The sequence below is a fragment of the Dermacentor variabilis genome, chromosome 4 (assembly GCF_050947875.1).
Source record: "Dermacentor variabilis isolate Ectoservices chromosome 4, ASM5094787v1, whole genome shotgun sequence".
NCBI classification, from domain to species: Eukaryota; Metazoa; Arthropoda; class Arachnida; order Ixodida; family Ixodidae; genus Dermacentor; species Dermacentor variabilis.
The window spans coordinates 90,555,510-90,581,997 of NC_134571.1; the positions used below are offsets into that span (position 1 = coordinate 90,555,510).

The 26,488-nt window shown below is 45.7% G+C and overlaps 1 protein-coding gene across 1 annotated transcript in view; it reads right to left on the reverse strand.

Annotated features, from left to right (window-relative positions):
• The window catches only part of LOC142578273 (cell adhesion molecule Dscam1-like), a 525,316-nt gene that overhangs the window by 106,377 nt on the left and 392,451 nt on the right, over positions 1 to 26,488 (reverse strand). Inside the window, exons 14-17 of the mRNA XM_075687674.1 lie at positions 13,652 to 13,800; positions 7,400 to 7,531; positions 4,872 to 5,039; positions 1,610 to 1,680 (exon numbers count right to left, since the gene is read on the reverse strand). Of these exons, the coding sequence (XP_075543789.1) occupies positions 1,610 to 1,680; positions 4,872 to 5,039; positions 7,400 to 7,531; positions 13,652 to 13,800 (520 nt within the window). The remainder of the gene's footprint in view (positions 1 to 1,609; positions 1,681 to 4,871; positions 5,040 to 7,399; positions 7,532 to 13,651; positions 13,801 to 26,488) is intronic.

Sequence of the window (26,488 nt, forward strand, 5' to 3'; positions counted from 1 at the left end):
CGAGACCTTGCGCTAAGCTGCCAGCTGAGCTATCACGGTGGGAAAAATTAAAAAATTCCCGAATGATCATTTTTCTGGCGTGTTTGGTCGCACGTCTCTAATAAATGCACTCAAATGCACTGCTCACGGCAGAGGAACCGTAGGTACATACTTCTTGTATACCATTAAGTCTGATTCTTTCGTGTAGCCCAAAAAACACACATTTGTCAGTTCTGTTAGGTTAGGAAAACGAGTACCTCGAGTACTACTATGCTATATTCTGAATGTCAGAATACGAGACTTTTCGCAAATGTGTGATATAGAATCCGTAACTACTACTAAAAACACTGACCGAGCAAAGAAGTCGGCTGTAGTAAAGGAGATACAAGGCGGGCGCACTGTCGCATCTTTGGACACCAGTTTCATTGTGGCCTTCTTGTTAGAGGCCGCAAAATATTTCGTTTCCTTGGGAATCGCAAGCGTAGAAAAGCGCCCAGCTTAGAGTTCTTGAGGTTGTAAATATTTCGCTTGCCGCCATAACTCCAAAAAAGGAAAACCGTGCGTACGCCCAAGGAATGTAGCCAGCTCATAATGAATTCAACACCGACAATCTCGCCTTACCGTTTCGCCATCTAGCGCCCTGAAACGCGGAAGTCGTGGTGTGCCAACAGGTGGGTTTTCATTTGGGATTTTTGATACGGCCGTCTCTGTCAACCAAATTCTTTCGTCAACATTCTTTTTCTTGTAGCAATTTTACCCTACGTAACTTAAGTACTGATCGTATAGAATGCCCATAGATTGGTGTCCATGAATGCAAACATAAGTAGTCAACCAAGTTTTCACGTGTCGAAACTACAAATTCATGAGCGCGAAATGCTTGACCATGCGTGAAATAATCAATACGGAAGCATTTCACGATGGGATCGTCAGCCATCAACACCGAAAAGCTCGTGCGATATTCACTTGAACTTGCTTTAGTTTCGTACAGTGCTGATCTCTTTGACGTGTGTTTTGAATAGCAACAGTATGCATGCTCTAAATCGCGCTTGTGAAGAGAACAGACTTTTAATTTATGTAGCTAAATTAATGGCCCATTGTGATGCCCTGAGTCAGAAGCTCCATGTACCTCTATATTAGCTTTAGCTGGAGAAGAATGTTATATTCTTTATAATAAGAGGAGTTATTCCTCGTGATACAAACTGGAAAGAAATAGAAAACTTCATTTTATTCCTGAAACTACACTCTAGGCGACAGCATTTACTTCCTTCCGTCGTCTCCGCCTTCCGAAGTATCGCGCAGCTCATTTCGCGACTGGTACAGCAATTGAAAAAACATCCCCCGTAAACACTGAGTCTTCATGCATCTACGAATGACGTTTCACTGTTATTTTTTATGCACGAGAAGACCATAGCTTTCCAGAAGAGTAACATAGGCCTCGTCATGGCCTACATGGTTCATCAATAACGTCATGCTGTGCGGCTAAAGAGAAGTTTTTTCTCAGGGGCTAAAATTCTGTCCTCCAACCTCCTTTCACGTAGGTGCGTCGCACGTGCTTCCTTTTTAAATTTATGTAATGCATTACACGCATCACTGCATGCAGCCATGCATCTTTTTTTTTTATCATATTCACCTTCCACGAAGCCTTCAGGGTTTGTGAAGTCACTGGCACAACAACCAAGTCCTCAGGCGGTTTTGAAGGCACTGCAACGAAATTACTTTTTGCATCCACATATAAACCTAAAATATTAGAAACCGTATTTGTTTTGGAATATGTTCCCGGGGTTCTCTCTCTCTCTCTCTCTCTCTCTCTCTCTCTCTCTCTCTCTCTCTCTCTCTCTCTCTCACACACACACACGCACGCACGCACGCACGCACACACGCACACGCAAATAACAAGCACTCGGTGACGCCTTTAAATGCCTGCATGTTGTTTTGTCGAAAGTACAATTAGTGGTCACACATATTAGGTATTCAACGTCTGGACAAGAGTTGGTGCAACGGCAGTAACTAACTGGCAATGTGCTTTAGGAGGGAGATCTTAAACCTAGTGCTAATTGTCCACCACCTTACTGCAGCGACCTAAAGAAGCACTTGCTGCTAATTATAGTATTATACCATGCGGAATTTCCTACGATGCTTGTAATACTCTATTGACTTTATTAACGATCGAAGTTTGCTCTATTGTAGTGCATGCAGATTATTTTCCCCAGAGTGTAGTATGCCAAAGATGAACTTAAAGGGATGCTAAACAGAAGGAAAACACAGTTTAACATTACATTGTTTTATCAAAATTCTACCTCCTTTGTATTTTTTGGCAGAGAAAGAATGGATACTTACTCAAGCTACGATTACGCTCGAAAACCTTAGCGCCGGTGCTTCACTGTGACGTTACGGTTTTCAAAAATTATTCTCGTACTTGAGTCGTTCAGGCGCGCTAAACATTGGGCGCTATAACGTAAAACTATTCCAAACTTTTCTATTCCAATTCTGCAATCAGCCCACCGCGATCAGTCGAAAATTTTTTTGGACCACCCCCACTTCACCTGTCTGTCACGCGACGTCACGAAAACCGCGATAGCACCCCATCTGATATGACGTGTACACACCGATTATGCATAACTTGACCGAACAAAACAAAAATAGTTATTTCTGATTCGACGCCTCTTTGCCATTAGCCCTCGGCTATTGTTCAAAAGATTAAGGGCTGCACGCACTTCACGCGACGTCACAAAACCGCAAAAACTTACTGCGTCAAAGTGACGCTTACGCTTTAATTATGCATTAATATGCCGAACAAAACTGAATTTTCTTCTGAATAGCCGCAGGGTGCCCCGTTCAGAACGGAATAAAAGCTGGCTGCCGCCGATCGCTTCGGCACTGGCTACTCGCCCCTGCTGGAGAGCATGAGTTTATTTGCGTGTAATAAAACTTTTTGTGTGGCCGTGTAAGGTTTTAGAGAACTTTCGGCAAGTTTAAGGCCTCGTTCTGCCAACGCTTCTTTGCTGAAGAACCGTTTTAGCGTCATTCTTAAGCTTCCGTTGCATGCCGTCGCGATTGTCGGTGAGCCACCGCAACCTAAGTAAGAGAAAGCGGACCAATCCCAGACGCCGGCGCCACCCTCTTCATCCGGTTATTAATATTCAATGCAGTGGTTCGGCCCCATCGAATCCCTCTCCACTTGAGCATGCTCCTCGCCTCTTGTGAGCCAATTAGATAAGACAAGCCGCACAGTGCAGGCAATGCTATTCGTTTTTCAAGAAAACAAAGGTTACCTCCTATGAACAAGGGGAGCATTTGATTGGTTTGTTCAGAAAACCCTGCGGGTGACCGCCTGATGCTTGCATCGGCGCTTACGCGAATTTGACGTCAGGAGATTGGAATAAATACATATTGGAATAGTTTTACGTTATACGGCCCGTTTTCACGTTTGGCGAAGCTGAAGGGTCTATAACTGGGCTGGTTTGTATTTCAGTCGTACAAAAACTAGAGCGGGGAAACACGAGTTAGCGAAACGAGATTTATCGCTTCTATGTATCATCATCTTTGTTTCTCGCGGTTCCAGGGCTCGAGTTGTTGAAATAATGGCTAAGCTGAGTCCTTGGTTGTCTTATACTGCAATTCAGTTATTCTATACCGATAAGCGAACCCCTAGACCTGCGAAGATGTTATCAAAATGAATGACATCACGACGAGCTGGTTCGCTATCTTCGGTTAGCGTCGCGATATATATGTCTTTCACGTTCGCTCATTTTATGAGGAGTAAGCTATGTGCGCATAACAGGAGGCTTGATTGACTGTTTCTGTTTAGTGTCTCTTTCTGTTGCCAGCTTTCAAGGAGCCGGTAGGTATGTAAATCACCGAACCGGAAGGGGGAAGGGTTAATTGAGGAGAAGCGGAAGGAGATGAAGTGCACACTGCAAGTAACACTCCGCTTGAAGATTCTATAATGATAACCAAGCTGCAGTTAAGTGGAACTGCATTAACTCAGGTGCCTAAGGAGAGTGCGCGTGTGAGCTCGCGCATCCATAATTTGTCACTACAGCCACAGTGGCAGAGAACTGGCGTGCTTGAAGTCCAGCGCTAAGCAGGCCGTTCTGATTAGCGGCATACGTTAATTATAACGCGTGCGCAGAACCATGCAGAGGGGTGAATTCAAAGTTGAAGCACAAACACAATCACACTACTGCCCGCGATACCGGAAGCGCCACTCCATTAGTTCATATTTGATTTGATTATGCTGTACGTTAGGTATTCAGATTAGATGCGGGGAAATCGTTCACTCAGTTGAGTGTTTTGATCTTCATGCCCACAACGATATCCAAGCACTGGTGAGCAGTATACGTCGTAAATAAATCTTTGAGAAGTCGCAATCACGCAACCTCAGGCAACCATTAAATCAATAGTTAGCACGTTATAAAGCTTCACCTGAACGACCCTATTGGGGTGGTATTATTACTATCGACGCATCTGCGCCTTTAACAAAAATGTCGCCGGGTCAGTCCGCTTAATCTGGCCTTGACACTTAAGAGAAAATTCGGTGAGTGTTCTATATGATGATGTTGTATAAAAGAACACGCACGTTTTGTACACCAACTAAATTTCTTCCGTGTGAAACATCATGGTTAAAGACCTATCCATGTAACATAAAATATTACCGACAAGCGTTGTTCTGTGTGCTCGCAGGTAAACGTTATTTCTTTTTGTGCAGCCGCGAATTGACCACTGAATTATGGAGTGCTGGGCTTCTTTCCGACCAGTTTTTCTGGGAGATATAGGAAATAAATACAAACTGTTCATTTAACTTCGTAATTGAGGTGTGCTCTATTACGAAGAACAAGTTATTTCAGTTCTCTGGTGTAACACGTGCTCATCTTAAAGAAATCGAAAGTTACCTTCTTCATCCGTAGTAACAGAAATCATGGGGCTGGGCTCACTCCTTCCGAACTTGTTCACAGAGAGAACGCGTAGGTGGTAGGCAGTGATGGGCTCCAAGTCATCCAACACAGCTGACGTGTTAGAACCAGGTACCTCTATGTGTCGAGAATCCTTCTGCCAGGAACCTGAGAGTAAACACAGCAAAACGCAAATCGCGGTCGTCTTGCCTGATGTCTGCGGAGGGATGAGACACGCGTTGTGCTAAATGACGTTGCATTCTTGCATGATTTAAGGATTTGTTAGGAGAAGAAAGCATAAACTTGCTATTTTCTGATGCATTTACACGTCTGGAATGGAGAAAGCAGCAGCCGGTACTGTCTGTTGGTAGCAACATCTTTTTTATTCATGTTATCAAAAAAAAAAAAAAAACCTGGGTTCACGCCGGCGGTCCCAACTTATGGCAATTTGACCTTTCTCAATTGACTTTTTGTTGACAATTATCAGTTTTGTCGATCCCCAACTTTCTCACTTTCTATGTACCCGCCTTTATTTCAGATGACTATACCATTGTTGACGTTCCATCAGGGGAACCACTGGAGTAAGTGCTAGGCCCAGTATTGATTTTGTTAGATGGTAATGATTTGCCCAATTGCATTGCTCCTAAAGTTCATCTGTATGCCGGTGATTGTGTATTATTACACCCCCGAGTGCTGGAATAATCGTCACGGCCTCAATTATTCATTTTCACAGTTTTATGCGTGATGCGAGTAATGACAGTTAAATATTAACTTCAGCAAAACAGTTCTCATGGCACTTTCTAATAGAGCGTCACTTACTATGGTTAAATGTTCCTCTAACGAAGTAACGTTATATTTATGTGACCGGACTTTGTGTTGCTGTGTTTCTGAGTTGACTTTCAGTTTTAATGTGGCATTAGTATACTTATTATTTGAAGTAGACGTTTAGTTTTAATGCGTGTAGGTTAATTCTTTATTAAAATATTTAGGTGAAAATGAGTAGTAGGCGCCAATTAAAGGCGGCAGCATCTCCTAGGTACCATATAATAATAAAAAAAAAAACGTTAGTGCGGGCTCAAGAGTAAAAGTATTTCGGAGTTTCTTTACGGGGATTGCTTCAATTATAACGACTACCATTCCTCTAGTGCTCTTTGTGGTTTACCATGTGCATATATATATATATATATATATATATATATATATATATATATATAGGCAGAAGAAATAAGGAGATTACCACAGCGTGGCGCGGAATGGTCGTTTCGCGCTCGTTGGCTGAATTCGGGCCCGTTTTACTGCCAGAAAAATTTTAGAGGGTTACTATACCGAATTTTCTCTGCTTTCTCGACGCATTTTGTTTGTCATAATAAATAACAGAATAACCTTCGTTCGAAGTTGTCGAATTTTGCCCTGGCAGCAGGAGTTGCTTCAGGAAGGTGAATTCATTGTCACCAGTAGTATTTTACTTGAGCCCAATTATGGGGAAAGCTAAATGGTAGGCTTTTACACAGTTAAACTAATTTAACCCTGGCTTTTTTTCAGTGTAGCTTGATGTGATAGTATTTACCTTCTATAAATTCACAACAGGTATTTATGAAGTGACGTCAGCGTTTCTAACTTACGTTGAGAGATTCCCCAAATTGATAGTGCCCGTTTCAATGTTACCCCTATGTCAGCAACCTTGATTAGCAGCCCCGCAGAGAGCAGTTTTTGATTTTGTGCCCTCATCACGCGGCAGTATGTACGTACATAAACGGCACGTCTAAAATAATTTGGAAGTAGTTTCCTGTGGTTGCTCTTTGTACCTTCTCTGCACATACTTCTCCAATGCTACGGACTCAGCAAATCCAGGAAAAAACAAACCTTTTAACCTACGTGGATTCTGGCCTACATTTACTGGGACAAGCAGCGTGATCGTCTCAACCCAATTCATCGAACAACAGCATGCGGGCAGTATGAACTTTCGGAAAAATCCACTCACCACAGTGTCATTTCAGGAAACAATAATGGTTTTATCGCACATTTTTCATCTGTCGAATAATAATGAAATGCAAAAGGTCGTACTTTTTTTATAGTTTGAGTGCAGAGGTCTAGGGCAGATACAACAACCATCCCTGGCTGTCCCGTCTCCTTACGTGTGCCATGAGTCGTTTCCGGATTCCACTGAACTGAACCGTTAGGATCTTGAACTAACCTGAACCAAAGAACGCTATATTGAAACGAAAGCTTACTGCGTCTGGTACTGTCTATTCGAAAGGGGGCCATGCTCGTTTTGCGAAATAATACCCACATATTCGAGCTGTTTCGGCAGGAATATTGGTGTTTCTTCGATTCTTACTCTTGGTTATAGAGCCACTGTGGCGCGCTGCAAACTTCTGAAAGATATTGCTCCCTCCACAAACACTCCGAAAACATTCGCCCCCATACGTTCTTGATTGATTTGTTGCTCTTAGCGGGCGCCTTGTTTCGTTCTAAGATGTATACGGTGCACCAATATGTGACATTTGCGTGCACGAACAGCAGCTCACCAGAAACTTCCTTCCACTGAACGAAGTAGCCGAGTATGTCACTGTTCCCATTGAAAGGCGTGTTCCAGCGCAGTGAGATGCGTCGACTGGTAGCTTCCGCGACTCGAATGTCATCGGGTGGGTCAGGTGTCTCTGCAAACGTAAATTCATATTGAAAACGAGAATAACACTGAATTCCGCAAGCTTCAATCTCTGTGTCGGACAAAATCGAGGCTCAAAACAATGATTGGTCCGCGAAAGACGCTGGTTCAAATTCTTGTTTAATCAATCATACGGACACCCAAGCCACGCTGAAGCCGTGGTCGAGCTATCCCGGGTTTCACGGCACACGCGTGACCCACCCGCCGGGTGTTGCAGGTCACGCGATCAGCAGCGGTTGCGCGGGCGAGCAGTCGAGGCTAGGAAGCTAGTGCTCTCCCTGTGCTGGAAATCACGTGATCTGCGAAGTTTCGGAGGGGCAACACAATGAAATGGTATAAAGGGAGCGCCAGCACGGAACGTTCGCTTTGGGACAAGCACTCGCGGTCGCTGCTGCCGGAGCTCCTTATGATGTCAGCGCGGTGACCGCGAGCGTTCGTCGTTACTCGAGTGAGCCGTGTTCATTTGTGCCTCTGGCCGCAAAACGCCACGCGTGTTTAGTTGGCAAGGCGAATGCTCAGTGCAAGGAAATCTAGTGCGTTTTCTTTCTTCGATAAATACCAAGTGCGTTAATCTTTCGTAACTGACCACGCTCGAGCAAGGCATCGGTGAAAGCCGAAGTCGCACAACCGTGGACATAGTTATGCAGCGTTACGTATACAAGAGAGCTTTGACGGAATGGCAATAGTTAGTTCATAAGTCTCGTCGTTACCAAAAATAAAGCATCGAAGTCTCCCAGTGCCAGAACACCTTTCGGCGAAATACGCACGCTATGCGTTTCTCGTTCGAAGATGCAAAAATTGTGGGGCTTGGCTCGCTTAACGAGTTCACCGCAGCTGGATCAGCTACGCCTCGCAGGCTAGATGTTTTTTGTGCTGTACAAATGTTGCTTATTTCATGGACGCCCCTCAATTCGGCTGTTTTGAGTGAATGTGTACAGTCTCAATTAACTAAACATGTTGCAAGGGACCAGCCCATTTGGTGCTGTCATAGCAAGACGCAATATCTCGCAACTTCTCATCGTTAACAGTTGCTGCCTGTTACTAAGTGCGCACGGTGTTTTATTGTCTTCGACTTCACGGAAACGCCGTGGGCCAGAAAAATACCTCCTTATGCCGAAGGCAGCTCACTGCTATATGTGAAAAAGAAAAAAGCGCACAACCCATTGCGTCTTACCGGTACTAACATATTGGTCACCAGGGCCACCACTAGAGAAATCAGCGCTGCTATCGTTATGATCTAAACGTGGCATCATGTGACTTGCGTTTGCGCCTTTGCCGCAGCCAACGTAGCTCGCTGGCCGGGCAATTGAAGCCTTGATTGTAAGGTTGTAGAAAGCATGTTTATTGCTAAGGCAGCAATTTATGCTTTTGCACCCTTTTATAGCATGGTTTACAGCTCGGTGCCACAGTGCCGGGCGCATTCGACCAGGCCCCGTGTGTTTCTGACGCGTACCCCAAAGTGATTAGGCAGCGAGGTGCTTGGCTGATAAAGTCACCGAAAAAATAATATGGTAATCGTAAGAGTCGAGCAAGCGATGCATACAGGATTTGTGGGCTCGCCTGATACGACATCAGTCAAAATAGTCTGCGCATTGATGCATGCGACTTGCGTGCGCGCACACGGTGGAAGCGCGGATTGAGGAGGCAGAAATATAAGTGGTTTAAGTTCGACGTATCATAATAGACTAGGGATAAATCATCGTCCACCGATATTGCTGACGAAAGTGGCAAGCTGCACTCCCTGTGACGAATGCTGTGAGCACTGCTGATTTTGCTGCAAAAGTGCGTATAGCTACTTTTAGTAAATATCATACGAACTGAATAAAAAATGTGAAAGCATCAAATTGCTCGCTCGCTAAACGCCTTTGCTGTCCTGCACGTGAAACTGTGTTTTTAGCACTAAGCTGTCTTGCAGCAGCTCCACACCTATAAAGCTTAAAACATGCAAACGATCGGAAATAACTGCGGTTGAACCGCTGGAACAAAAAATTGCTAGGCGTAACGTTAAGAGACAGGAAGACAGAAGTGAAGAGTAGAAAGGAAATGGGGGTAGCAATATATTCTATTTGACATTAAGAGCAAAAAATAGAGGCGGGAAGGTTATTTAATCTGTAGGGCGTATAAACGGTAGTCTACTATACTTGCACAGTGGTAGCCAAGAAAAAGGAAGCGGCCGTCGCGGACTACAGAGAATCACGTGATGTGAAGAAATTCGAAAATTGGCTGCATAAGATGGGCTCAGCTGGCGCAAGACACTTGTAATTGGAGATCGCTGGGGAGGCCTTCGTCCTCCGGTGGACATAGATATGATAGTGATGATGCCGAAAGTAGCAACTAGCAACGTAAGTCTGTATCGCTTGGAAGATGGGAGTCTGATTCGCTCATCGTCGTGAATGCTTCGGTGTCAGTGTTAGTTGGCTTCTTATGATATGACTAATAAAAATCGGGCCCCTCGGTTAACCCCCTTTCTTCTCGTTTTCTACGTCCTTCCAGTATCATCGTATTCGCAGCCGAGTTTTTACCACTGCATTAGTTATAATACATTAACTAAAGCTTTTGCAGGGTGTCTAGAGTTCCTCCTTATTTATTTTGTAATGGGCTAACTACATTTTCATGCAAGAAATGGGTCCGATTTATGTAGCCGTCGGGGTTGGTTTGGCGTAGCGCTGCTAAGCATGGCGTCGCGGAATCAAAAAAAATTAAAAATTAATTATGGGGTTTTACGTGCTAAAACCACTTTCTGATTATGAGGCACGCCGTAGTGGAGGACTCCGGAAATTTTGACCACCTGGGGTTCTTTAACGTGCACCTAAATCTACGTACACGGGTGTTTTCGCATTTCGCCCCCATCGAAATGCGGCCGCCGTGGCCGGGATTCGATCACGCGACCTCGTGCTCATTCCAGCTGCGGCGCCCGCATTTCGGTGGGGTTGAAGTGCAAAAACGGCCGTGTCCCGTCTATTGGGGATACGTTAAAGATCTCCAAGTGGTCCAAATTAATCCGGAGTCCCCCACTACGATATGACTCACAATCAAGTCCTGACTTTGACGCGTAAAACCCCAGAATTTAATTTTTAAGGGCCACTATGTATTCTTGCACTTGGTAAATGCTGCAGATGTTGCGTCTGCGCAGTCTTTTTACTATTAAATGGCGTTCTTTCTCGGACCAGCAGATATACATACACGAGTCCTTAAGATTCCACTTACAGCTTCATTGAGCTGCATCAATGGACAGAACTCATTCTGTGAAAGGTCCTCATAGGTCAAATATTCTCTCTCGTCACGCACAGAATCCATAAAGCTTATGTGGACTGGGATTAACTTGTGTATATGTACTCGTGCCTAAATAAACATGGTCTATACCTATTGAGAAATCCTATCTACCTTGTACCGTAACATGTTTGTTCCCGTGTCATTATCTAGGGACAAACAGGGTTATGGTACCGGGCATATAGGATTTTCCAATAGGGATATAATGGTTGGTGCATTCTCTTCTATTCTAATATGAGGTAAATGCGGTCGACGACGGCAGCGAATTATGTACATGGACGAGATTACAAAGTTTGCAGGCATATACGATCGTTTCGGCATAACAGCACATATTAGAGTTCACTGGGACAGCCATTCGCATTGGAATGGGCTGATGGTTATGGTGGTAATGTCAATGTCGACGAAAATAACGATGATGATAACAATGGTTGACGTTTATGTTTCCTCGTAACATCGAGCTTTGTAGCCAACAGAACATGAAAAAGAGTATAGACGCGGCTTGATAAAGTCATGTAGCAAAAATCGCGTATTCGTTGAAGTGTAAGGTATATGCTCTCATGTTGTTGAATCCGGGGTTCAAGAAAAAAAAGCTACAAATAACAGTTGTGCCAGTGGTAGAAGAAGGAAAGAAAACTGAACACAGGAGGAATTAGTGGCTAAAGAACTGAACACAGGAAGATATGGCAAGCGACTACGAAAAAAAATTTTCCAATAGTAGACATTGTCAGGCCCAGCAAAGCAAAAAAATAATAAGAAGAAATTTAGAAACAGAAAGAAGGAAAACATGCAGAAAAAAAAAGAAAGAAGCAACGAATGAAAGAGGCGGATCAGTGCAAAATGTCCACCAGCCGTTGTTTACTTTTGACCTTATGCGGCTCGTTCGTGAAGGTCGCGTCAAGCATCCATCCACTCACCCTCTCTCGTTTGTTTTGGCTTCGCACATTCGTTTTAGATTGTCTCTTACTTTCGTTCTTCCTAGGCTCTCTTAGAACCATGCGAAGGCAGTTTTCAAGCACCATTGGAATTTTTTTCTCTTCTTGCCGCAGGCGTTTCAAAACGCAGGGAAAAAGCCCGAAAAGAATTAAAATTCAATAAGCTGGAACGCGAGCGTAACTGTAAACCGAGAATAAAAAAAAATATAAGAGAGATCGGGAGCGCGCCAGGCGACATAAATTTGCGGGGACGCCGTCCAAATCCCCTCCCGAAGGCAGAGGGCGGCATCGCATTTCTGGCAGGCAAGCAAGCAGCAACGAGCCGCAGAGGCAGCGCTGTGTCTGAGCGATGGTGCAGGCATGAAGAGAAGGCGTGCAATGGGCCGTGAAATAATTTCTTGGAAAATAGCAGCGGCCGCTGTGAGCGCGCGCGCGCAACGAGCGCCGTCCGCTAGTTGATTCTCTTTGTACGCTCTGTCCGTGTCAGTGCTTCGTTTCCTCATTTTCTTATCTGCTTTGGTGCCCGCAACAATTTTGCTCTCGTTTTCTTATCTCTCTCTCTCTCTTTATAACTCGTCGCTGGAGATAGCGTGGGGACAGAGCGCGCGGTAACTGGGGCGGAGGACAGCGAGAAAGATCGATGTTGAGGAAAGATGTTACGTTGTTTTGTTCCTTCGAATGGCGTGCGCAGCGGTTCGTTATTTTCTCCGTTACTGACTTGCGTTGGCTCGCTCGATATATTTGCCCTGGAGTGTCGGGCGGAAAGCAAGCATCTTGCGTGGGCACGCTGAAATATCAGAGGCGCGGCTGCTTTGATGCATCGCTTTCGGCGAAACGTTCTTTTTTTTATTAGAATAAAAACAAAAACAAAGAAAGTCACGGAGAGTGATGTTGCGAACTTGAGACGGCCGATAACGCTTCAACACGGGCTCGAGTTTACTGCAGCGAACGAGGAAGAGATGGTCAGGAAGGCGGCGTGTTCGAGTGAGTTAAGTTTGAAAAAATCGTTAATCAAGACCAGATCGAAATCAAGGTGCTACGACTGAGCTAAGTGCGTCAATGGAATGGAAAGCGAACACACTACACGAGGACTAAAGTTTTGAACGGGGATCGAGAAGCTTAACAGACGAAGTGCAGCGAGAATTCATAATGACGCAATTTTACAACGAAGCGTCAACCAATCACGATGATGGGCAGAACGACGGATAACTCTCTAATACCGCTTGAAGTTTGTCAGTCGAGTCGACGACGAAAATTTGCCAGGTGGGTCCGGGCTCCCTTGGTGTTATTTTTTTTTTTTTCATTTCAGCCCCAGAAAAATTGCTGACGATTGCCATTTTTATTCTCTGTGCGAGGAACATCCGGAATGAGGTGGTCCGGTTCTCCATTACGAGGGGCTATTTTCTAACCATTTGACATTAGCAGTACACAGACTAGATCCTGGAGAGCAGGATCTAGTCATGAATAGCCGAATGAGGACCGCCTCGGATGGCGAGGGAGATGAAATTATTGAAAAATTGTACAGTGAAAGCGCGGAGCAGAAACGAAGGAACGTCGAGCATGTTTTGGATAAGTGAAAGAAAAAATTCAGCTAAAGCTTTTGATGGAACGAGACAGCTACCGTGAGAAAGACAGAATTTGGTCAAGCCTCCTTTTACTGGTGGACATCACAGCACTAAATGGCGCTGAGAGTTATTAGTGCAATGGTGCTGCTTCTGTAGGGGCAATAATGCCACTTCTGATTTCCATGCAATTACACATTGTATATTCAAAGCTGTTCTTCGTGTCCTCGTCAAAATTTAGCACTTCCCAGGAGCTTCTGAGCAGTTACACTGTGCTTTTTTCACCCCAAGGACGTCTCGATTTTCTCAGCGTTTAATCCTTTTTCGTTCGCATATGAAAATGCTCACCTTGTACGAGTAATTTGATGTTGGTTTCATCCTTTCCGAACTTGTTTGTGGTAAGGCAGGTATACAGGCCAGAGTCACTTCTTTCGGTGGCAGCAAAGAGAAGCGATGAAGTCAGACCATCCGGAGTTGGTGTGTCATCCTGGGTGAAACTGTAAGACAAAAGGCAATACGTCCTTTCTTGTGCGCAGTAACAGGCATGGAAACTGAATTTTACTTATAAAGGACGGAGATCACCTTTTACCCTCTTTTCCAGCAAAGGAAACATGAAAATGTCACCGACTGTCCACTTAAGATTTAGCAGCAATTTAAAACGCTGTCTTCGCGTACCGGGAAGCTGGCGAATAGGACACGTGGTAGGGCGATATTTATTTTTTTTTATGGGGTAGAATCGTAACACACTAGAGTAGGTGTGGAAGAGATGTCCACAAATGATAGACGCACATAACTTCTCATTTTGTCCCTAGTTGCCCTTGGTAAAATTTCAGATAGCAATAGCACAAATGACGTAAAAATTTTCTGCTTTTCGGACTGATGCCAAGAAGGCCACAGTGAGAACAGCAATGGAATGTGCTCGACAAGGCGCGTCACTGGCTCCGAGTTTCCTGCTGGCGTGAGGTTGGGTTGTCAACAACTCGGTAGCGTAGCAGGTGTTGCATTACAGCAAGTGCAAGCAGTGTTGTAACATCTGCCCGGACCTTGCTCGACCCCATGCAAGCTTGTTGCAATGACTACCTTCCTAGAAGCATCGTAAGCCCACTTCTTAACGCAGTGGTTGCGAGGTCCTGTGAAGTGTTTTGAGGACCGCAGGCCCCAATACTTTCTATTCGAGGAAATAATTACATCGGCACACACTGTGATGTTGTGTGTGGCAACCGCTGTCCGAACAAGACTTAAAAATGAATTCTTTTGGCGTCGACTTATCGAGCGTCGCACAAGCGCAACCATATGACTCCTGCCGGGGAGAAATTAATTACACTAATTTTATGACTCACAAGAGCGGGCAGCAGGCCGGACGCACGGGGAGCTAATAACTCCTAATCGCCCTTCTGTAACCGGGGCTGCGAGAATGGTTGCAATGACACTCCTTAATCAGCCTTTCGCTATTACGCAGAGTAGCCCGTAAACACGCGGCCAGCTCGCGCTTGCTCGCGCGGGACGCCCCCGGCGTCCGTAATTAACGGTCGGCGCTCGCCACCGCTTCCCCCACGCCTGCGCATCACCGCTCTTTCCCGTTGCGGGCACCAGCATCGCCGCCTCTTCGGCGTCGTCAGGCGCCGCGGACGTGGCGGGCCTGGAGTTTGGGATGTGGGCGGCCATTCTGGGAGCGTCTCCGCTGGCCGAGGTGCTGACCGGCGGCAACGATTATCTTCAGAGCTCGGCACGGAAGGCTCGGCGATCTCGAGAGCGAGACAACGCGCCCTAATTACGGCGGTGAGCTGCGCGCAATGGGCGATGCGAAAGGAGCGGGCCTCAGTCGTGGCTGCAATGGGAAGACTCAATGTCGAGCGTGCGTGTGTGTGTGTGTGTGTGTGAGAGAGAGAGAGAGAGAGAGAGAGAGAGAGAGAGAGAACGAAACAGGGCCGGCTGCACGTGTAGCACTCACGAGAGAGAGCCTTTCGTGACGAGGCTAAATATATAATTTAGCCTCGAACAAATAAATATTTATTTATACATTTTTTATTTCTTGCTGAGCGCTAAATGGGGGGTTCGATTCCCAGCCTAGTTTGTGGCGTTGAAAGGACAGCTTTGATTGCAGTCGCAGACTATTGTGCTAGCCCGGAGCCATCACTTCTTCAAATAGAGGTTTCATTCATTCACTAATTCATTAATACGGACATGTGTTCAATATTATCGAGAAAATTTGATGCGCTTCCTCACGTTCGTTGTTGTTTTTGTCTTTTTCGCCATCTTGCATGTGTGAGTGGTAGCACATTTTAATTAATTCTTTTTTTCATATTGGCACATAAGTGAAATGGGGCAGCAGTATAGGCCCACTGCTTCCGAATTTTCCAGATGGTTCCATTTAACCCTATGCGACCTACCTAACCGGCCGTGGTAGCCGATTTCCCAACGAAGAACAATGCAAAAAAAGAAGAAGAAAGAAAGAAAACAAAAGCGCTCATGCGTTTAGATATAGCTACACGTTCAAAAATACCAGGTGCTCGAAATTAACAGCTAGGATCCCAACGTACGGCGTCGAAGATAAATTGTGCGCTGCCCTGAGACGGTATTGATTCCATTTTGAGTTGAAGATGCTTTTTTTTTTGTCTGTGTGCTACCCGCGGCGTCAAAAATTGGTAGGCGGACTTGCCTTCATATGAACTGAGGTGAGTCCAGACTGACCTTACTCTCATTGGGCGCTACGATGGCTGTTTCTGTATCACCGTAATATTTACGCGATAAAAAGCAGTCTAACACGCAGAGCTGAAGAAAGATGTTTAATAGAGGGAGAACTTTGTAACGGTAACTTAAGTGTGATAAAGCAAGGCGATAACAAAGGAAGCCATTGTTGCGTTGGTAAAACGCATTCGTTGCGCTAAGCACAGTCGCTTGTAGCCGTACAGGTATATTGCCAAGACGAAAGTTGTTGTTACAATATTTTCCACGTTATACGCAATCTCCGTGCGTAATACTTCGGTGTAATATTGTAGGCGTGCCTAATATCCTTACGCGTCTCGTAACTATAATGGTCTCGACCAAATGGTACAGCCAGGTTTGATCGACATAACATTATTATGCTGTGACCGAACGCTGTCGCATTGTAAACTGAAAAATGAGAAGAAATGCTTGTTCATTAATAGATGACAGCCCAAAAGGAGAGTTTTGCCTGCCGTTCGATTATACATGCTGAACTTGAATCACTGATCATTTAAATGGCTTGCACGTGAACGGAATACAGAAGCTCTGTGGCGTGTGCCATTATCAGATATTGCGCGCATTATGCAGCACAGTGTGTGAAGGAGCCACGAAACTAAATTGATGTGCGGACAGGAAATAACTCATCAGTACGCCTGTCACTGGTAATGCATGGAAGTGCGACGTGCAATAGCTATGTAGCCGATTTCTAAGCATGGAGCAATCCCAAATGTACGCTGTGGAGTCTGAATTAGCCTGTGCGTACAAATTCTGCGAATATGAAAACGGAACAGTGCATTGCAGCAGTTTGGGAATTGTTCGCGTTTAAATGTGTCGACGCGACAAGCCCAAATAAATACAACGTACAACTACATTGGCAAAGATAGAAAAAGGTATAGTTAAGAGAACTAAACAAAACAAAATTGGCAACAGAAAAATTATTTGTGTACTCTAAACGCTGAAAAATAAAAGTTAGAATTAAGAAATCCTTACGTTCTAAACATTTTTACGGTACTAATAAAGCTCGTAATTATCAAGAAAAACACTCTAGCAGCGCTTCCTTAAAGCACACCATTTTTGTGTTGTATATCATGCCCAACGTCCACACTTTGGGACCAGTAATTGGGTTTTTCTTACAAAAAACTAAGAAATCGTAAGTGTATCTGACGGCATTGAGCACTTTAAGCCCTCTTGTATACGCTGCGCCGTATTACCATAGAAGAAGCGAATTTCATCTGGGAAGGCGCTGCTTCTGTAAGGTGACAATGCAGTTTACGAGCCTGTGTGGACTTCTGGGATATTTGGCTAAGACGTTTCGAAAGTGCAAAACCAGAAATTCTTTAACTGAGCTAGAATAGCGACGAAGATATTAGTCCTATAGAGAACTCAAATGGTGATCTCATGATTGCGAAAAGTGTCTAGCTTTTCGTTCCTTAATATCAATTACCAGGTCCGATGCGCCTATTTGGTAACCTGCGAACAACAGTGGACACCGACAACTGAAATAAAACTTCAGAAGAAAACAAATGACGTTTTGGTTCCCGTAAGGGAAGCTTATTCGGAACCTTGTTCAGAACCTTGTTCACAAAGGTTGCGAACAAGGCTTCCGTACGGGAGTCGAAACGTCATTTGTTTTTGTCTTTTATTTCTGTGGTCTATGTATGCTATGCACTGACATGATCATCCCAGACTGGACGAGTTTTCGTCAAGCTCTCGATTTTAATTGGTACCTTCACCCGCATACTAAACTGCAGTGAAGTTGCCGAAATATACGAGGATTAGCATGTTGGAGATGTATCGACGTGGAAGCTTTAAGTATATTGCTGCTAAGTCCACCTATATCTTCGCAAAAGGCTCGTATAGCATAAAAATACAAAGGAATAAAGAAGGCAATAACATGTGGGAAACGAACATTGTGTAGTGACAGCAAGATGCGACACAAAAAGTAGAGACGGTAGGAATGGATTGGAAGAAATAGGAAACAGAGATTCCGTATCAGTCGGGGATGACGGATGCCTGCAACGGCGAAGGTCCACCTTTCCAGTGACTGAGATTGATGTTTTCTACTGAGCACGCCAACCAGTGCACTACGATCCGCTAGGCCCCCATTGAGCAACATTCGCCTAGCAAAGCAAGGAACCAAAGGCCCTGATCGCGTCATAAATATTACAATTTAATTTTGCTGTACCTAACCGGGTGCTATTAGTGTCCACACTGACGTGAGCTGCTGCTCTAGGACTGCTTCGATCGTCTGCAAGGATCGAGTGGCAACTTCCGAACACTCGGGCAGCACTGCCACTCTAATACTCTAGGGCGCACAGCAAAGCAAGTATAGTCGACGGCCACCACATCATGCTGTGGTGTCGCACAACATGCTGTGAAACTGTGAAAATTTGATTCCCATTCCGCAACTGCCTCGATGGATGGATGGAAAAACTTTATTGACAGTCCTGAGATACGCGCTTATCGCGCAGCGGGCCGCTCCCACCTTGGGACGGGCAGGCCGAACCTGGCCGCCGCATCGTGGGCTCTCTGGACGGCCTCGATGACCGGACAACTACCTAGCAATCAACACAAAACGGGGTCCGATTCGCAGTGATATGGACGCCAGCCGGAACAAGTCGGCAATGCCTACAAAACGGGCGACAAACTGCGCTATACGTTCTTTTACTGCGACAAGTGTATATGGAGCAGCCAACGGGAAAGGCTTGTCTTCTTCCCGGCTTCGCATCTGATGCCTCTCTTCCGTCTTTGGCTGTGGAAAGCGCTGTGTAAAGGCGGCCTGCTGCGAAGATGTCGGCCTAGGCCTGAGGCTTCCTCGAACAGACTCTTAGCGGAGACGACGTTGACAATTATCGGCTCTAGAACAAGAGGTGCCGCTGAAGTCAGCGTTTCCACAAGCGGATTTGTCTTCCGTCAGGGTCACAGCGTGTTGTTGCTGTCCTTGCTCTCCAATCCGTGTTCTACCATTGTTAATAACTTTAAGCCTCCACGTTCCTGTGAGCGCCCCTCTCAACATTTGTAAAGCATTTCTGCAAATTGCTCAGTTTTGCCCCAGAGCGCGATTCACCGCAACTACCCCCAACACTATCTTCGATTTTCGCGGTCTCGCCATCGCAGCTAAATTTAAAAAGAAAAGGTAAAAGAGAAGGCGAAGTCCTAAATCCTCGTCTGCGCTAACAGTTTCTCCTCCAAAGCTGCGGTATCCCGTTACGCAGTGCGGTAAGCGACGCACGGCCGTGGCAGCAAAGCGAGGCCTCTTAAAACACGCTAATGCGCAGCGAGCGCGCAGAGGCGGGGCTCCCTTGTGTTACGCAAATAACTACACACACTCGTACACACGCGGGTAGATAAAAAAGCCGAGCCGGTATTGACTCGCCCTGATGGAGGACGACGGCGAGGGTGAGGCCACCGCACGGCGTTCGTTGGGTTCCTTCGTTGGCAGTAGGCGCGCGCGCGTTTGTGCTTCCCGTGTAAAAGGAGCCATCGCTTTTTCTCCGGGCGTTTAATTAGCCGGCCGGTTTTCCGCTTAATGGGTCGATACCCAGCCCACCGTGCGCACCGCTGTGCGTGGCTCCTTCCCTTCCGCTCCCTCCTCGCGCGCCTGCCTGCGAGCCTCGTCGCTTCGAAGCCGCCGATGTCGGTACTCGAGGGAGGCCTCCTCATCGCGCCGGTCTATTGCGCTTGAAAAGAATGGAGTACTACACGCTTTGCTCCAGTTTGTTATCTCCCTCGTTTACTTCGCTTCTTTTTCTTCACTCTCTCCCTCTCTTTCTCTTTCGCGCTCGTATGTACCTTTCATAAGGGGCGTAGGGAGTGTTTGGGCAGTAACAAACTCTATTTCATTATTGTTATCAATATTATTCCGCCTGTGTTATTTTGCGGGCGGCTTTGCCGTTGTCCTCCCGCGCTATGGGGAGAAAAACATCCGCCAGTGACGCGTCAAATCTCTCGCCTCCATAGCCTGTCCTTTCGACACCGACGCACCGCCACGGCGCTATCGAGCGCTTCTTCCAATAGCCACCGCCTTTCACTAAACTACATTTCTGCGAACCCTCCCTCCCCCTTCCCCCATCTCTCCCAATTCCACTATCAACCCCCTTCCACTCTCTGGCATGCGTGGAGCAAGACTACCGTTGTTAGCGGCCGCAAGCTCTCGTATCGCCTCCCGAACTGAGCGTCGTGCTGTCGAGACTTTTTCTTTCCCTCTATTCTGCCGCCGACTTGCTGCTCTGGTTGGCTTTTATTTTGCGCTTTTGCAAGAGCACTGAGGCTGGCTACCGATGTTCATTCGCAAGTTAACTTTTGTCTCTTCAGGCGACAAAAGTATTTATGTTCTGAATTTCGTAGGCTACTGCTGTACATTCCTATTTTACTTCAGCACTTAAGGCTGTCATAAAAGTACTTGTCCCTTCTCCGCTACACATAAGCCAGTGTTTAACATAAAAACAACAGCTACAGAAAACGTTCAACATAACTTTCCTTTTGCTCCGAACGTCGCTTAAGTGAAAAACTTGCTTGTCTTTCTTCACAAGTTCGCAACATCTGTATCAGTGTTTATCCGAACTTTCCCGACGACTGACCACTAGTGGGGGCTGCTGACTGATGCTTATAATATATGTAGAAAAGTTCTTGAACGCAATGCGCTTCTTTAAAAACTCAGCTTCACTCAACAGAGGTGAGAAAATCAGAGTCGTGATTTTGCACTATGCATCTGAATGTTGTCGACAGGAGTCACTATAGATAGGCAACAATACAAGTATCTCTGACATAAGTGCTTGTTCTTATTGGCATGATATAAGGAGATGTTGGCGAACAAATACGTTGGCTGTATATGTGGTACGTAGTTTTATGGTATGAAACATTTAAAGCTTACTAGCCGCGTCGAGCCGAGTTTCGCCGTCGCCAGCAACTTGACCGTCACTTGACTACAGAAACACTGTAGCCTTCGCAGCACATTACGTGACCCGCCGTGCCGAGCTCTGCCGCCGCCGCCGGCTTGACGCTTGCGCTCTCCGCATCTGGGTGGGCTGGGTTCCCGCCTGACCACGTGACTCACCGCGCGCCTGGCTAAGAGGAGCGCCGCGCTCACCAAGTCAGTGCGAGCTTGGCCATGGATTAGAGCGAGGCCGGGCCGTCTTCTCTGAGCGTTGCGCGGAAGCGGAAGGCTTTGAGCCGTCATTTGGTTCTTTATTTTATGCCGTCATCGCCAAGCGGCGTCTGACCACCCCGCGGATATCGCCCGGCGAGCTGCTTCACTGGAGAAGGTCCGGAATGCAACAGGCGTCGCACCGTTGAGATCAATTTAGCGACCGCGTTCGCGCCCAGTCCGTTTTTGCTTCCACGCTGCGCATGTTGGCGGCGTCTCTTTGTATGTCTAGCACTTGTGCTTTTCCTTTGGCACAACATGCATTGCACCGTCGAACGATGCGTGTCTACCCAAGCCTAATCACAGTAGTGTCTAGCCACCGACTTAGGCACAGCCGTCGTACCCGGCTCAACGACGATTCTATACCTATGTATAATAATTACAGCTAAATCAAAGTAAAGCAAGTGAAACCCATACTTAAGCAGGCTACACCAAGCTTTAGCTTTGCTTATCAAGGGTTAGTTGAGCTATGCCGCTTCCATTTCTTCATTTGTATCGGCACCGAGTATGTCATTGTAATGACAGTACCATCCTCGTCCTGATCGTCATATATTATCATCGTACTTTGGCTATTTTATGTGCATAGCCAGCTTATAAACCTAGCGACCTATCATAAGTCACAGGCTGCACACGTTTGTTCAAAAACTCAGGGGAGTTTATCTATAGTTCAAAACAAGAAAGTCGCAAGAAACTAGGTTAGAGCTAAAAGTTTAACAGTAGTTTTTGCAGTCAAGTATAAATGGCTAAGCGCTCTCTAAAAATGTCGCTGAAAAACTAGTCAGAGATGCTGAAGAGTTTTGCTGATATGTTAGGCGTAACGGCCAAGAAAATAACTATGTTCTCCCTCTAACCCACTCGAAAAGCATAATACATGGCTATAGAAAAATTCAGCGTTTTAGTAACCTTTTTTTTTTTTCTCGTCCAGGTTTAATTCAAAGTGCTCTGGTACTGTTGACAAGGTTTTTCTGAGCTGACATAGAGAGAGACAGAGCAAAGATGAAAGGCATGGAGGTTAACCATAGGGGAAAATCCGGTTTGCTACTCTACGGTGGAAAGAGAGGGGAGGGGGAAGTAAAGTGATAACAAATTAGAGATAAAGAAAGAAAGGGGCATAGACATACAATCGCAGTAGGTCACTGTCGCTGCATACTGTCACCGCACAGCACAGTAGCACTTGCAGCACTATAAACATCTGTTCGGCTACAGCCACTTGTCCAATTCTGTTGCCTTTAAAAACTGCAACAGTGCCCTTGTCGCCCTCCGCTGCGATGGCTTGTGATGGAGGCATATTAAAATAAGTTCCTCTGTTAGAGGTGTTCGGTCAAAGCGCGCTATCGCGATTTCGAGTGATCGTCGCTGTATATCGTAGCGAGGGCAGTAACAGAGAAGGTGTTGAGTCTCCTCGTTACCACAGTCATCACACGAGGTGTCGTCGGCCCTTCCGATGCAGAAATCAAAAGACTTGGTGAAGGCCACCCCTAGCGATATTCGACAAAGCGGGGTAGCTTCGCGACAGCAGAGTCGGGCAAATGCGTAGAAAGGAGTCTAGGTTGTGCAGCCGGTTGTCTTGAAAACTTCCTGCGTTCCACAAGGAGAACGTGGTATCACGGCTAAGCATTCAAAGTTTTCTAGCGGCATCTGTCCTTGCTAATGGTATCGGCTTCTCTTCGTCGCCTTGAAGAGCCGACCGAGCAGCGTTATCGGCGTGCTCTTTCCTATGACGCCGCAATGACTTCGAAGCCACTGAAATGTCACGTGGTGTCCTTTCTCAGTCAAGGTAGCGATTAGGTCTCTATTCTCGAATAACAGTTGTTCGTGTGGTCCACGCCGCAGGGCTGATAGCAAAGACTGCAGTGCTGCCTTCGAGTCACTGAATATTGGCCACCGTCGAGGTTGTTCTCGGTTGACGAGACGAAGCGCAGCGCGAAGAGCTGCAAGTTCCGCAGCCATCGGTGTCGTTGGGTGACATGTCCTGAAGCTGATGGTGGTGGCTTTCTCTGGAAAAACCATGGCTCCGGAGAAACATTGGAGAGTTGCCGATTCATCAGTAGAAATATGTACGTGGTCGGCGTACCTCTCGTGCTAAAGGAGTAGAGTTAGTTGTTTAAGAGCAGGTGATGACAGCTCAGATTTTTTTCCCTGATTCCTGGTACGGTGAGGTGCACTGCGGGTCGAGCCAAACACCATGAAGGAATCGATGGCTTAGTTGCGGGAGTGAAGCCTAATGGAAGGCGGGTGTAATAATCCGAAATCGTAGTACACGATGGTGCCTGTGGCCTTTCCGACGGTAGTGTTGCCTGATGATGGGAACGGGCACGGGCAAAGTGCCTAATGTGCATTCTCAACACTTCCACCGCAATGTGTGTTTGTATGGGTTGGTCCCGGGCGATCACAATAGTCGCTACTGTCGATGTGCATTTTGGCAAACCAAGACAAGCCCTGAGAGCCCTAGCTTGAATATCCTGTAGAGCACGAATATTTGTCTGGCAAGTGTTGGTCAGTACGGGAAAACTGTATCTCAAGAAGCCCAGAAAAGAGCCCTGTACAATTCCAACACTGCGTGCACTGACATAAATGCCTCAAGTTATATTTGGTATGGACGATGTGCGTAGAGTACCAGAGAAAATAAAGCAGACGGGAGCCTATTGCGCCAGTGATGTTCCGGCAGCAATTCTTTAAAACTTGTCCGGGATTCTATGTTTTCATTTTTTAAGGTTATTTCAGGAATGCTTATTTGAAAGTCATTTATTCGGTTATTGGGAATTGGTATGGATGGTAGCCATTCGTCAACGCGCAACAACGTCGAGAACTACAGACCTTTGTCGTAAACAAGTATCATAATCAAGATAATGAAAAACCTCATTTGAATTTCAATCATGTTGCACTTAGTTAAACACAGTATATAAAGTTCCAGCCAGCACGGTGTTCGTCAATGTCTTTTCGTGTTCCACTTAGTTGAATTTTTTTCACCATCTGGCCTGTGCAATGGACAAAACCAAAATAATTGACTGCATATCTCTAAATTTCAGGAAAGCACCTGCTGTAATTCCACAAGATCTCACCTGAAATGTTTGTATCTATAAATTTAATAACAGTGGTCATCAATTGGATTACCGAATATCTTTCCTTTTTAGAAGGTTCGTGGACGATCGTGTAATTTATTGGGTCACAAATAACGAATTTGATATTATATCATTGCAGTCTGGTTTAGACTTAATAGCAGCTTGGTGCCATAAGTGAGAAATATGGCTGAACCCTCAAAAAACGTGTGCGAATCAACTCCTCAAGGAAACAGGCATTTCAGTCGTTTAGTTATAGTTTAAATAATATAACCTTAAAGAAGGATGACGAGTATAAATATCTGCGAATTTTAATGACCTCTGACTTAAGGTGGAATAGGCACATTACGCGCATGAGGAATAAGGCAATAGATTCGAGGGGTGTTTTACGCCGCAGTTTTAGTCAGTTACCACGACACATTACAACAAAAATTGTATTACACTAATGTTCGCAGTTTACTTGAATACGGATACATCTTTTGGTATCCATAGACTGCCGATCTCACGGATAAGCTTGAAAAATTGCAAAATAAGGAGTGAAGATTGTAGTTATGATATAAAGCCGGAAATCGATTGTGACAGAAAGTAAAATTAATATATCATAACAAACAATTATATACTGCCGACAAAGTTACAGGTTGAATTTTTTAAGAAATGTTTATTTTAAAATGAGAATTGTTAGAGACAAGTCCATTAAGTCACCATGATTTATCTCAAAAAGACGTGAGGATGCATTGAAAGCCCGCGAGTTTACTTTTATGGGTGATGACGTCTTTCGATATTCTTTTTTTTTGTGCCATCCAGAGGGAATGAAATGCTTCTTGGCCTGATATTGTTGTGTTAAAAACAATGTTGATTATTACCGTGCTTTATGTCTGTGATTGTGATGTCTGCTTTATGTTTGTATTTCTTCTTGATATGGCGGTAATGTGCGGTATAGGGCGAGGCATGCGTGCATGCATGCGCATGCAAGTAAGTAAGTAAGTAAGTAAAGTAAATAAAGTAAGTAAATGTAAGTAAGTAAGTAAGTAAATAAATAAATAAACTACTTGTAACTACGCAACAGGCTGCGGCGGCTAACAACAGAGACAGTGTTTCGACCGGCAGCTAGGCTAAAGAACATTTTAACAAGCAAGAAACAAATTTTCAGGCGGCCAACTTTAGCAACGTTGTTTCCTGCATTCCGCCTCCTTTCTCCGCTTCGGTGAAGTCTCGTCAGGGCTATCGATCTCCTCATCTATTACCAACATCACGCTAACGGAATTTTTTGTTTGTTATTTTCCTTCAAAGCACTCTTCCATGTTCTGTTCCAAACTTTTGCCCGCCAACGTCCCGTTATTTTTTTTTCTCTGCTTCCTTCGCGCAACAAAAGCACCGCGGCGGAAAAAGCAAATCACAAGCAAGAGACTCGAGAACGAAAATCAATACTCGCTGTCGCTAACAAGCTACAGCGTACCATACACAAGTGAGCACACGTTCCTCATGAGAGTCTCGTCTGAGGAGAAAAAAAAGGAAGAGAGGGGGCTAGGGAATCAGGTTGGTTGGGAAAAGAAAGGGGAGGGCCGCATTCGCTCTTGATTTCTCCCTTATGCACTGCGAGCTGCTCAGCGCACCGACCGCGTCGCGCGCACCACTGCGGAGAGGAGCGGAAGCCACCGGGGATTTATGTTCACATCGTTAAACTCCAAGACCCCCTGCGGCGCGCCGTACAAGCGGCAAAGACTGCTGGATCCAGCATACGGCGAAATATTGGCGCTCGCGCCTCACGTCTCGGCCTATGCCGGCGCTGCCACCGCCAGCAGCAGCAGCAGCAGCAGCAGCACTCCATGTACAACTACTACCTTAGAGCCGTGCTCTCGGAAACTGGTCGTGCTGCCCTCCGCTGCCTGCGGTTTCGATTCGAACGGGTAATAATGGCCTCTCAGCGCGGTTTTCCTTCTCCCCGCCGCTGCCGCTCCTTCGATCAACGCGACGTGGGCCAGCTTTGTTTATCTTTTCTTTTTTCTTCCATTATTGCTGTTATACAGTCGACTTATTTTCGAGGACGTTCTTCGGCGTTGTTTTTAGGTGAGAACTGACTTCGCGTCGGTTTCAGTTTCTTTTTGTGGTCAAGTTAGTTTAGTTGGCGGGCTGCTGATTCGATCGCCACGAAACGAGGTGCAATTTGGCAAACGCGCTTTTGTGCGAGTAAGTAGATAGGAGGTAAGCGCGTCGCTCTAGAAAGTGTTCGGGCTGAGGGTCAGAAAGTATGAGAGAGAGAGAGAGAGAGAGAGA